The sequence below is a fragment of the Callorhinchus milii genome, unplaced genomic scaffold, assembly GCF_018977255.1.
Source record: "Callorhinchus milii isolate IMCB2004 unplaced genomic scaffold, IMCB_Cmil_1.0 Scaffold1, whole genome shotgun sequence".
NCBI classification, from domain to species: Eukaryota; Metazoa; Chordata; class Chondrichthyes; order Chimaeriformes; family Callorhinchidae; genus Callorhinchus; species Callorhinchus milii.
Genome location: NW_024704742.1, coordinates 115028357 through 115042573, shown reverse-complemented (window position 1 = coordinate 115042573; position 14217 = coordinate 115028357). Strand labels below are relative to the sequence as shown.

The 14217-nt window shown below is 40.5% G+C and overlaps 1 protein-coding gene across 1 annotated transcript in view; it reads left to right on the top strand.

Moving 5' to 3' along the window:
• The window catches only part of LOC103182687 (zinc finger FYVE domain-containing protein 16), a 30720-nt gene that overhangs the window by 12106 nt on the left and 4397 nt on the right, over window positions 1-14217 (top strand). Inside the window, 12 exon segments of the mRNA XM_007899775.2 lie at window positions 804-986; window positions 4856-5022; window positions 5686-5932; window positions 7420-7542; window positions 8295-8450; window positions 9402-9626; window positions 9798-9880; window positions 10954-11058; window positions 12219-12369; window positions 12449-12529; window positions 13282-13444; window positions 13592-13697. Of these exon segments, the coding sequence (XP_007897966.2) occupies window positions 804-986; window positions 4856-5022; window positions 5686-5932; window positions 7420-7542; window positions 8295-8450; window positions 9402-9626; window positions 9798-9880; window positions 10954-11058; window positions 12219-12369; window positions 12449-12529; window positions 13282-13444; window positions 13592-13697 (1790 nt within the window).

Below are 14217 nucleotides of genomic sequence, written 5' to 3'. Positions count from 1 at the left end.
GTGAATGGGTGGGAGAGCGGAGCAGATTGAAGAGGTAGAGTGGGGCAACGGTTGGAGGGAATTGAAAAATTTGAATGAAGATCTTGAAGTTGATCTGCTGGTAGACTTAACCAGTGGAGCCTGGTAATAACGGGGTGATGGGCACATGGTTACTGCAAGTTACTTGCAAGAGGGAGGAGGAGGGAGCAGATCGTCTGGCACTATTGCCCCTGGCTCCATACCTGTAAATGTGGAACCTTAAAAGCTGACCTGTCCTAAATTGAAACCACTTCTGAATTCACGACCTGTTACAATCAATAGGAAAAGTTTTGAAACTTTAGGAAAAGTTATTGACTTGCTGGATTTCTGTGAATGATGATTGGAGCATCTTCAGTTGTGACTTTGAAAAGTCCCTTGCCTCCTTCAAGACCCATCTCAAGACCCTCCTTTTCGACCATGACTTTGGTCACCCTCCTTCCCCCCCCAAACTCCCCAATCCCAACCCTCTGCTCGGTTCCGAAACACTACGCCTTGGGACGTCCTCCCGACATGAAAGGTGCTATAGAAATGTAATTTTGTTGTTGTTGTTTGAGAATAAATAAATAAAAATATTTATCCACAACTCCATCCACGACTGTTTGTAGGACACTGCTGTGCGCAATTGGCTGCCGCGTTTCGTCCACAAAATACACAGTCAATTCACTTTACAGTATATTCTGTCAAGCGCTTTGAGATGTCTCAAAGACGTTATGAGGCGCTATATCAAATGCAAGGATTATTATAACTTGTTCATAAACCGGCGCCTTTTGTTTGGTCTTTTGCAGCTCAAGCATTTAAGACAATGATGAGCCCAACTGGTCCAAGCCCTAACCCTAATATCCCATCAGAATATTGTTCCACAGTTCCACCTCTGCAGCAAGCTCAGGCATCTGGCACCCTCGCCTCCCCTCCCCTCACTGTCATGGTACCCACTTCGGTACTAAAACACCCAGGAAATGAAAGCACAGGTATCGTGACTCTGTTTTAGTTCTAATAGATTCACTTAGTTTGTCTAGTAGGCACTATATTGCGTGAGCAAATGTATTAATTGAAGAGAAATATATGTAGAATGGACTGTAGATTACTGCTAAAATTATTTGACTTGGCTATAGATTAATCCTACAATTATTTGCCTTGTTGGTGTCTCTGCTCCAGAAACTTGTGTGTGCTTTTGATCTTTTGGGGTCATCAGCTGCTTTGTAACATTTGATAAGGGGAGCACCTGATGTTTAAGTTTAGTCATTTTCCTCTGCACTAACTTCTTATTCTGCACCCACTGTTCTATATTACACTGCACCCACTGTCGTGCTGCAACCATGGCTTCTGTTTACAAGATTAATTTGGGTCAAGAAAGCCCTTTGGTCTAATCCCTCCAGAGCACTGTACTGTCCTTCCCATTCCAGCATCAGGCTGTTTTTAAATGAGTCCAGTGTCCTGGCCTCAACCACCTTTACCTGCAACCTATTCTGGTTAATTACCTTTGAGTAAACCTCCCAGTGCTTGTCCTAAAATTGCCCTTGGTAACTCTAATTCCTATGTCCTCTTCTACTGTTTTGTTCAGGGTTTACTTTTTAAATCCCTTTTAAAATGTTATGCACCTCTGTGAGGTACACTCAGATGATTCCCTTCAAGACTGAAGAGCCTTAGCTTGTATAACTGTAGTTCATAGCTCATTCCTCTAACTCTGCGGTTCATCCTTGCTGCTCTCCTCTGCACTGCTTCCAGGGTCTGGGCAGTCCCCTCATGTTGCCACGGCCAGAACTGTATGCAGTACTGTAGATACTGCCTGAGCAGAGCACTGTGTAACTAGTGCATGATATCTATATTGCACCTGTTGCTTCTGCTATACTGTTATCACTGGCTTCCATTATTATTGCAAACTGCTGGTGATGTGAAGCCTCCTTTCCCAAGATTATGTTGCACCCATGTCAAATGCCAGTGGTCATCAGGTTATTTTATGAAGGAACATCAAATTCTTACTGACCCAACGAACATTCAAATATCTGAAAATGGCCATGAATGTATAGGTTTTCCTTAAATCACTTAAATATATTCTCGCAGGTGTAACTTGCTATCATATCCTACTGCTGTGCACAATTGGCTGCTGCGTTTCGTCCATAAATATACAGTCAATTCACTTTACAGTATATTCTGTGAAGCGCTTTGAGGCTTCTAGAAGACGTGAAAAACGCTATATCAAATACAGGAATTATTATTATTATTACTCCAGCCTACAATGTGCTCTTTCCTAACCTTGCAGGTTTAGAAATATGATTGACACTGCTCGTTTCAGGTTGGAAAAAGAGTTAGAGAAATCATTAACTGTTAATTAAACATAGTGGCTTAGGGACTGGCATCTATGGAGCCATACTCTTTGGAAAGTGTTTTTAATCTTTTATCAAGAGGTTTTGCCCCTTTCGTGACCAAGAAACAGCTCCAAAACAAAAAGCCAACCTCGCTCACAAACCGGAAGTGGCTGATAACTCAACTTCTGGTTTGTGAATATTGCATTTTCCATCTGAGTGTTAAAGTGGAGGGGGAAGGGCAATCTTCTCATGTGCTTAGTGATCAAATGCTCTTAAATGATGCATTATTTTGGGACACTGCCGTGTGCAATTAGCTACCACATTTCGCCCACAAATATACAGTCAATTCACTTTACAGTCTATTCTGTGAAGCGCTTTGAGACGTCTAGAAGATGTGAAAACCATTGTATCAAATGCAAGGATTATTATCTTTATTATCATTTTGAAAAGAGAATGCAAAGCAGGAACAAAGCTGACATCCAGAGGCAGATAGAACAAAGTGGGGAAAAAAGGATCGTGTTTGAGAAATGTGGTTGATTGTTTTAACGCTGATGTGTTATTTCCTGGTAACCAACTGTAATCATTTATCACTTGCAACAATTAGGATGCATCAATTGAATCTTTAGTGTAAACATTGTCAGTGACTTCAAACACACTGGCCTTTATCATCTGTCATGGCAACCATATGAGTTTTGCAACACAGTATTTCCCCAAAAAACGACGCTTTAGAATAATACACACGTGTGGAGTGTCCTCTTGAGCTTCAGGTGAAAAATGCAGTTGTTGATTAACTGAACTATTTGCCTTGTATTCATTACCAAACTTCTTCTGTATTTTACATGCTGGTTGACATGTTGGCACACTGGTTGCCATGGGTGTCTTACAGACTTCTGGTAATGTTTATCATGAAACCTGCATAGTTCTCACTCCATCACTCCCTCTCTGTATCATCTGTAGGTTTCCAGAACAATGGAAATTTTTTACAATGATTTGATGACATTGCATAGTTTGCTGCTACTTTCTCAGCTTAAGAAACAGTAAATGTGGCAATGCAGTGCAGTAATGCTATTCCAGCACATTGCTGTTGTAGAATATGGCAGGTGGGCTCTTTCTCTGATTTCTCAATCGTGAAACTGTTTACAGGCATTGGAAAGATGAGATGAATGATGAATTACTTCCTCACTCGGAGGCTTGGAGACTTGTGCAACTTGGAGTTTTATGGGCAGTGATTTGTTTGAAAGCCTTTTCCCTTTCTTGCGATGTAGACTATCAGGATTTGGATCCAAAAAGGAACACTAAAGTCTCTCCCTTCCTATTAAGCTTTCCCGTCCCACTTCATATTTTAAGAAACTTGTAATATTAATAATCTTTGCATTTGGCATAGTGTCATATCACGTCTTCGAGACGTCTCAAAGCACTTCACAGAATATAATGTAAAATGAATTGACTATATTTTATGGGTGAAATAAAGTAAACAAACTTGTGACATGATCCTGTTCTGATGATGTACCTGAAACGGTATCTATCTTCCTCTTAGAGATGGTGACTATCTTGCTCCGCATTTGAAGCATCTTCTGTTTTTATTTTCTCCCCCTTTTTTGTGCTCTCCTTGCGCTGTTCTTCAGTCTCAGCCAAGAAAGCAGATGGATGAAGTACTCCCAGATTTCTGCCAAGAGCGCAGGGAAGAGTGCGAGAGTGACTCTTCCACCTGCTTTAACCTTTTTCTGTTTTAATTTCTTTCTTTGGATTTGCTGGAAAAGTGAGATTAGAGTGGGGAGTTACTGCACTCTTGCTCCATCACCATCCTTTGTTCCGTTACAGCACTGATTGTATCCGACTAGACTGAGTTTTGCATTGAATGAATGTGCGCAGGCGGCTTACATAGCAATATATTATCAAACTGCCTTTTGCATTCAATACAGACTGACTCTTGCAGTCATTGCACATGAACGTACAGACACATTAAACAGTATGCAAGCAGGCTGACATAAATTGCATGTATGTGACCAGTCTGATTCTTGAATTGAATGTTCTTGTTTCACCTTGAGAATATCAATACAGTATATTGTTACAATAAATTTACTAATTTGTATCTCAAGTCTCACAAAGAGGTGGCAAAAGTTGTCAGTTGCTCAGCGTCACCAATCATAACTCTCCCCTTTACGCACATTAAAAACTGAGGAAACTATTACATTTGTATTTTGGTGTCTAAAAAGATCTATGTATTTCAGATAGTGAAAGAGTCTTATCATTTACATGCAATTAATTTATAATGTTTGTCTGTCCTTCAAATTTTGGTTGCTCTTTTCACACTTTATCTTCTCTATTGATGTGAGCTTTTGTACTTGATGTCACATGTGTGAAAGTGCCATTTCTAAATGTAAAGAGCTGTTTACTATGTTCTTGTTTTTTGTATTGTCAATCAGGCTTCAATTCTCGATTGTATTTACATGATCACTATAGATTTGACGTTGCAGATGTCTGATTGTGATTATCTCTGGTAATTTTAGAGCGTGTTCCTCCTTCCACAGGCACCAATCCTAGAGAGCACAAAAGGGTATGGTTTGCTGATGGCATTTTACCAAATGGCGAGGTGGCAGACACCGAAAAATTGACAGCAACTTCGGCAGCTATTATAGCCAAGAGAACATCACAAGATTCAAGCCCTACAAGTCCAATAGCACATGAACCAAAATCGGTATGGCAATTGATGCAAATATTGACTGGTTAACTAAATGGTCTTTTCCTGAACCAATTGCTAGTGGTCAAAAGTTATTGTGTAAATTTCTTCCTGTCTATTTTAATACATTGTGGAGTCCTCTAGTGAGTTGGTTAGAGCACTCACCTCGCAAGTGAGAGGACACAGGTTTGATTTCCGGGCTGGACGAAACCTTAGGAGAGTTTCCTTACTCCACACTCCTCTATTTATTTAGTAGTAAGTAGGAATCTGGTTTTAGTCGATTGTCGCATCACTTTTCCGGGGTAATAATCCCTTTTTAAAAAAAAGGTAATAATTTGGTCACTCAATCCACAACTGTTTGTGGGACACTGCCATACGCAATTGGCTGCTACGTTTTGCTCACAAAGTATACACTCAATTCACTTTACAGTATATTCTGTGAAGTGCTTTGAGATGTCTCAATGACATGATAAGGCGCTATATCAAACCAAGGATTATTATTCTTGCATAACAGCAAATTACTGCTGCTGTTTTCCTGAAATTTTCTAAAACCACTTTTGGAATTACGGCTGATTTTAATTCTTGCCTTATCTTCAACTCGTTCCAGATATTATTTAATACTTTGAGAATTTTAGAATTTAAACATTTTAGGGCTTTAAGTGTTTTCTTTGTTGTTTGAAGCCTCCCTTTAGTAGCCCAGTCGACGAGGTACCTTCCTATGATGTCCAAAGCCAAGTGAGTGAATTGAGGACTGATCCAAAGGCATTTCCACCGAATCCAGCAGAAGATTTCAAGCCTGACTTTACTGGCCCTATAGACCACAGACTATTGGCTACTGTAGGGAAGTCTGTCACTAAAGTCACCAGCCTTATTCCAGATGGTGAACATGGATTGCCTCCTGTTGTCATAACAATAGGAGAACAAGAAGGTAATTCTGTGAGATTTGATACATTGTAATCAAGGCCTTTGTGGATTTTGTAGCTGTTCATAACCTTTAACATGGGCCATAATCTGGACCATAATCTGGGCCATAATCTGGGCCATAATCTGGGCCAATAGAAAAGTGCGTCCGCACCTTTTCCGCATTTTCTGGCCACGACAGCCCTCGCCTGCTACAAACCCGCCGTAATGTATTTTCTGGCCCGTGGGCCACTTGCGCTGTTTACCAGACGTCACCGTGGCGGAGAGAGTCCAGACGCACATGCGCAGTGCGGCGCAAGCAGTAAATGCTTGTTGTGATTGTCTGTATGTATGTCTCTGTGAGTGCCCATGTCGCTATGTGTGTGTGTTTATGAGTGTCTCTGTGTGAACGTTTGTGTGTGTGTGTGTGTGTGTGTGTCTCTGTGAGTGTATGTGTCTTTCTCTGTTTCATCTGCCAAAACCACACTCCAAAAGCTGCTGAAACTCTGGTCCCTGCCTTTGTCACCTCTCGGCTGGACTACTCTTAACGCCCTCCTCGCCGGTCTCCCCTCCACTACCATTCATAAAATCCAAATCATTCAAAACTCTGCCGCCCGCATTCTCACCGGCACGAAACTCCGCTCTCCGATCACCCCAGTCCTTGCCAGACTGCACTGGCTGCCTATCCCAGAGAGGATCGACTTCAAGATCCTCACCCCTCGTATTCAAGTCCCTGCACTCCTCTGCACCCCCCTATCTCTCTGACCTCTCTCCTCAAAACAGTACTGTTGCCTTCATTCCTCCTGGTCTGGCCTCCTCTTCGTCCCCCGAGTCCTCCGCTCCACCCTCGGCGGCCGTGCCTTCAGCCGCTATGCCCCGAGGCTCTGGAATTCTCTTCCTCGCTCCCTTCGCCTCACCCCCTCTCTTCCTATTTTCAGGTCTCTGCTGAAGACCTTTTCGATCGCGCCTTTGGTCACCTTCCTCCCCCTGGCTCGGCCCCGGGATCCGTTTATGTGAAGCGCTCTGAGATGCCGTCCGGCGTGGAGGGCGCTATATAAATCCAAGTTGTTGTTGTTGTCTAAGCATGTGTGCCTTTCTCTGTGTCTCGAGTGTGTGTGTATGTGTGTCTCTGCTGTGTCTCTGAGTGTGTGTGTCTCTCTCTCTCTCTGTCTGTGTGCGATGCTGGCCCTGAGAGCTAGGAGGTAGTGAGCTCCTGTAGCCTCGCTGGTGTGCCCCCCACTCCTCAAAATTGCCACCCAGTTTTTGTTAAAGAAGCAATTAATATTTTATTTTGCAACAATCTAATATGTGTTATTTCCTTATGTTTAGTTTTTATCAATAAAGTGAAAAAATGTAGCAGTAAAATATACCTCAATAGCACCAACCAATCCTCGCAATTCCCCCAGCAGATCCTCCGCAATTCCCCACAAGCTTCACAAACTGCTCCGCAATTTTTTGGAAATATGTATGCACTTTTCTATTGGCCCAGGCCATAATCCATCCGATATTGCACAGGTCATGTAGTGGAGGAGCATCCAAATCAGGGCCAGATTATGCTGCTACTGGAGGAAGGAGGCCCTAAACCCTTAACATTTGTGCTGAATGCCAATCTTCTGCTTAATGTGAAACTGGTGAACTGTGAGTATTCAAAATCATTGTCTACAGCATCACATTGTAGATATGTCTGGAATGCACTGCCAGAAAGGGTGGTAGAAGCAGAGTCAATAATACCTTTACTTGAAAAGAAAAAAGATTGCAAGGTTATGGGGAAAGAGCGGAGGAGTGGGACTTGATGGATAGCTCTTTCAAAGAGCTGGCACAAGTACGATGGGTCAAATAGCCTCCTTCTGTGCTGTAGGATTCTATAATTGTAAGTCAAACATCAGTATAGTCTCATTTCTTTGTCATATTCCTGTGCCCATGAACTGAAGCCCTGTGTGACACTAACTTTCCAATGAACACAACGGTTTCTTAATGTTGAGCCGGTATTTCACTTCAAAAAAACATTTTTTATGTTGGTTATATTTTCTTCAGTAATATTCTTTACAGTCCATCGCAAGCCAGGAGGTTTTCCTTAAGCCTGCAAAATATTTTGCAGGATTTCAAGTGATATGAACTTGTTCGTGTATAAAAAAAATGAGAATTATTCTGTAATAAATTGAGATTGTGCAGGTTTGTCTCAATCTTTTGTGTAATGTGTGGGTCTGAAATTGCACGTACTTTCTGTCACTGTATAAATGCTTCAGATTTTCCAGGTTATAAGTAGATAAACTCACAATGGCTATGGAGGAATTATTTGTTAGATCCTGAGCTTTTTTTTGATTCATGTATGTCGATTTCATAAATGTTGGCAGTTGTTTCCATTCATTTTCTTCTTTCCTGATTCTTAGATGCTGCAAGGAAATGCTGGTACTTTGTAAGCAGTGGATTGCATGGTATGGGTCAGGCAGAAGTTGTTGTTCTGTTGCTTTGTGAGCCTGATGAAAGCACAATTCCCAAAGATATCTTCAACTTCTTTATCACAATGTACCAAGATGCATCTAAAGGTATGACTAGTACATTGTCCAATAATAATCCTTGTATTTGATATAGCGTCTTATCACGTCTTCGAGACATCTCAAAGAGCTTCACAGAATATACTGTAAAGTGTAGTGTATACTGTAAAGTGTAGTGACTGTATATTTTGTGGGCAAATCCAAGATAAATGCCTTCACTTTGCTATAACTCCGTCATAATTATAAGCCTATGAATGCAAACCTGTGAATAGATGGTAATTCTTCTAGTTTATACTGCCCTCTCCGTTATTAATTCATGTTGGGTTACAGACCCTAATAATAATATAAATAATTATTTAACTATAGCATTAAATAGCATTACAGCGCCTTGGGACGTCCTCCTGACGTGAAAGGCGCTTTATAAATGGAATCTTGTTGTTGTTGTTGTAAATAGTTTAACTTGCACAACTAATTCAGGCATCGGTCTCTGATACAAATGTTTGAAGCTTTATTTTGTTAATGTTCAAGATCTCTGAGTTCATCAGTCAAGTTACTACTTTGCATTTCACTTCAGGGCTGTACATTGCTATCCCTATTATAACAACATAATAATGTACGAAGTAGCTGCCATAACTAAAATTCACTTCAAATCTTACATCCTCACCAATTTGTACTTAGTTTGAGAAAGTTGACTTTTGCTGCTGTTAATTTATACTAATCTTTCTATTTTTGCTGTTGTCTTTTTAAAATGGGATTGTTTTAGTCAAAAATAACTCTGGTTAACTAGTAAAATGTAATAATCTGACCACTTGTAATAACCATCAGCCTGAAGGAACTGGATTAACTTTATTTTCAGGCCTTATAAAAACTAATTGTGGTTTTGAATCGTAAACTGTTAATAAAATAAAATGATTGAAAAAATTTCAGCTATACACTGCCTAACCTAACGTTTTTTTGAAATCTTTTAAAACACTGAATGCTTCCTGCCTTGTGATACAACAGGAAAATCCATTGGAAACTTAGGAAACATTTCTTTCATGGAAAGTTTTCTTGGCAGTAAAGACCACGGTGGATTCCTGTTTGTTGAACCCACATTCCAGTCACTGGAAGATCTTCCACTGCCGGACAGTCCATTTTTGTTTGGAATTCTCATTCAGAAACTTGAAGTACCCTGGGCAAAGGTGTTTCCTATTCGACTCATGCTAAGGCTTGGAGCAGAGAATAATGGTGAGTTTTCATCTTGCTGTGCAACGTAATTGTTGTTTTATTATATCCACTGGTTTACAACAACAACTTGCATTTATATAGTGCCCTTCACGCAGGGTAGAGTCCCGGAGCTAGTTTATTCTAATATGCCTTTACTATCCAAACTTTTATTTAATTGTTTCTCTGTTGCAGTTTACCCTTGTCCTCTGGTGAGTGTCCGAACCCGGAAAGCACTCTTTACAGAAACAGGCCACACCATCATGAACTTGCTGGCAGTAAGTTATTACTTTTGTTGATGAATATTAGTGTGACAGTGAACCCACTAAATTCATTCATCTTACCAATACGAGCTGATCACTGGTAAGCTTTCCACTGCTTGACCAGTTAAGACCACACATTAGGAATTTAGCTTGCAGGATTATCAGGAGATGATTGATAAGAGCTCCATTCCTCCAGTGATAGCTCTACTTTCCAAGTCCTGTTTTAAGGCAAATATATCATTAACATTGTCTTAGAACACTGCAGAAGGCCCTATCTCAAACATCTGATCACTGAATGCACCATAGAGAGTTGACTCAGCTTCACTTTCCCTTCTCCTTGGAGCCAGCTCAACTGTAGAGAGACCCTTTTATCTGATGATGTAAATATTCAACCAAGAACATTTTTACAGTTTATTAACTTGAATTACGTAATACAAAAATCCAAGGTTACACATTCTTTTCTTTGATCTATTAGGTTCTTGTTACTTTCCATCTTTCAAGGACTGCAAAACAGTCCCCAGATCAAATTAAAATATTTTATGTCTTGAATATACAAAAGAGAACAATATTATTCTTTATGAGCTGTAAGTATTGTTGTGGATGTGAGAAAATAATCTTACATTGTTGGCATCTCCCCGTCACTCCCTAAAAAAAAAATTCCCACAGCAAACAATGCTTTGATAAATATTGTATCTTTTTACCCTTCCTAATTCGTAATATCTTACCTCACCCATCCCCAACTGAGGGACTGGTCAAATGATCTGCTTTTGTATACAGTACAGTAGCTGTATAAACATCTGCATCAAAGCATATCAGACTGTCAGCCTGGGCGATTGGTATCCCTCACACCCTTTTCCTCTTCTCAATGCCTGGGTCAGATTAGTAACTCATGGGGAATCACAGAAAACAGACAGCATCTGATACTTTGTGACACAGGTGGTTTGGAGCTGTGTGCACTGTATTGCTGGGCGAAGAGTTTATAACAAACATAGAAGATAAAAAGACCTTCAACTCCTTGAAACTAATTGTGCTTTTGCTTCATCTGAAATTTGGTGTGTCTTTTTCTCCCTCCTCCCCACCCTGTACAGGATCTTCGAAATTACCAATATACTCTGCCCACTATTGAGGGTTTAGTGCTTCATATGGAGATGGGGAAAAGCTATATTAAGATTCCAAAGAGAAGATACAATGAGGTAAGTTATGAGACTTTCAAAGAGTTTCAAATTATTGAAGGCATGAGGGAAGAAACAACAACAAATGACATTTGTATAGCGCCTTCCACGTCGGGAGGAAGTTTACGTCTTTATGCAATTTCTTTGGGTCCGTTTAACAAAACGACATTCATGAGCAGTATAACAAAGATTAAAATTGACCTTCCTAACAAGCACGCTAGGAGAAATTCCCTTCTCTTTTTGATTAGTATTGTGGGATTTTTAACATCTACCTGAACAGGCAGACAGTGCCTTGGTTTAATGTATCGTCTGAAGGACATACTTAACATTTTCTAATGTCCTTGAAATACCATTGATTAGTTGTGGAGTCTTCAGGCTGCTAGTTTAAAAAGAAATTTGCCTTTGATCGAAGCCTTAAATCCCACTTCCTTGTCCTGTATATATTATGTTGAAAACAAAATTACCATAAACTAGTGGCAGTTTATTTCTAAAGGGCCTGTCAAGTTCAAAGGTACAAAGTACATGAGTGATTCAAGGGATGTACTAGTGTGGGAACTGATCCAGAACTCTTCCCACGCAGACAAAACTGAACTTTCCCAGACTTAATGGGGGGAGGGCGAAGCTGCAGACAGGTCCAAAGCACCTGCTCTCAGGGACCTTAAAGGAGCCATTTGCAGCTACTTCCAGAAACATACAGCAGCCTAGAGCAAGAGGAAGCTGTCCCAAATACTGAATGTCAGTAAACTATTCTATCATGGAGGTCATTCCAGCTGAGCTCTGTCTTGTCCTCGTCTGACATCCACATATGCACATTTTCCAACAGTAGTCACTGGATTGTGATCAAGAGGGGAAAACCTTGACTGATTTTCCTCTTTCCCTTTTCTAGCCAACGGGGAACTAAGGCTAATTCTCGTGTCTGTCTGCTGCCCTGCTCAGGTCAGCTGATTTGCAGACTGGAATTTGATCTGTATATTTTCTGGCTGCAGTATGGTGCCTTTATTGACAAATTCATTGGGGAGCTCCACCTCCGTTTCCTTATTTCAGGGCCCCTGTGTCACTGGAGTACCATAGTTTTCCCATCCCTTTTGCTCTAAGGGTCGAGTGCTAAAATTGGTGTTTGTTCATTCGTACCAGAAACTATTGACGACTTTCCAATACTATCTGTCTGTTCATATTCTCAGGTCATGAAAGTGGTGAACTCTTCAAATGAGCATGTAATTGCAATGGGCATGTGCTTTAGTATGGCGGCTGACTCACATCTGGTTTGCATACAGAATGAGGATAGAAGTTATCAAACACAGGCAAACAGTGTCACTGGAAAATCCAGAAAAGGTAACTGTGCTATTAGGTTTTCTGCTTCATTGGAAAGTGAAAGTTGCTCAATGATTAAAGTATTTATTCTGTGGTCTAGTTACAGGAGCCAGTTTTGTTGTGTTTAACGGAGCTCTGAAAACCACCTCAGGATTTATTGCTAAGTCCAGTATCGTTGAAGGTAAGATTTATGTCTAGTTACCGTTTTAGCATCTGTACTGATAGATGTTTCAACCAGTAGTTTAGTCCAGAAAAAAACTTTTAACAAAGATGAATAATCAGACAGTGGGGAACAAAATACTACAATAGATCCCGTAAACTCAGGTGTAACAGAGAGCAGGTTCTCAGGATGGTATCACATTGCTATAAAAAGAATAATTCATAATAAAAATTCAGGAATTAGATGGTAGTTTGAGTCAAGTGTGGTGGATGGGAGAGAAGAAAAGATGTCTCCTGATCCACAAATCGGAAATTCTAACAATAATCCTTGCATTTGGTACAGCAGCTTATCATGTCAAAACTTCATGGGATACACTGTAAAGTGTATTTTATGGGCGAAACGCTGCAGCCAGTTGCACGCAGCAACATCACACAAACAGTGAGTGATCAATTTTACTTGAGAGATTTTTGGCCCGGACACCGAGAGAAATTCCATTCTCTTTTGAAATATTGCCATAGGACCTTTAACATGAGCAGGCAGATTGGACCTCGGTTTAACGTCTCATCCGAAGGGCAGCATCTCCAACAATGCAACATACTCCCAGCACTGTTTGGAGTTTCATCTTAGACTGTGTGATTCCAAGTCCCGTCGTCGGGCTTCAACCCACAAACTGCTGATTCAGAGGCAAGAGTGATACCACTGAGCCAGGCTAACACATTCTGAACTGATTTGCTCATTTATTGAATGATTTGTTGATTGCTCTTGTTTTTCAGATGGACTTATGGTGCAGATTACTCCAGAGACAATGGAGGGTTTAAGGCAATCTCTAAAGGAGAAAAGAGACTTTCAAATTATCTGTGGAAGATTGGATTCAAGTGATGTGAAAGAATACATGAATATTCAATGGTTGGATGGTGAAAATCCTGTAAATAAAGGGTAGGATTAATCTTTACAGGCATATTAACCCTTTATATGAACAATATGCCTTTTTGATTTGTTATAAGGCACTATATCAAATGTAAAGATTATTATTTAAAACATTACATTACTGTACTCAAGCATATACTTTGGTTCTGCTTCCAGTGTTATGAGCCCTATTGATGGTCGGTCAATGGAAGGAGTTCCTAGCATCAGAGTCTTGCAAGAAACAGAGTTTGAAGCAGATGGTATTGTCGTCAGGTGTACAGAGGTCAGTATGGCCATTCAGTTAGAGATGTGAAGTGACAGTAAAAGGTTGTTTTTTCTTCCAATTTTCTCCCTTTTCCCTTCCCACCGATCCTCCTGAAGACAGTGGCTCATGATGGATTGCAGTGGACATTAGCAGTACTACATTAATAAATGGCCACTTTTCTAGTGTGATTATTGGGGGAGTGTGAAAGAATACATGAACGTTCAATGGCTGGATGGTGATAATCCTGATGAGATTACAGGAAGTGTTAGCCAAATCAGTGATAACAAACTATTTGACAATGGGATTAGCCATCAAAGCTAAGCAAGCACAACCTTGAATTTACCTGATATCCACACATGCATTTCCCAGCAGGAATCCTGGCAGACTACAACCCACTCCTTAACTGAGGTACATTGAGCCCACCACTATTCAGGGTCTGTGCAACTATTCAGACTGAATTTAGTTGCACAGATCCAGAACTGAAAATGGATCTTACTGTTCTTTACAGCTTCTTTACATCATGAGGTTTGCAAGGCAC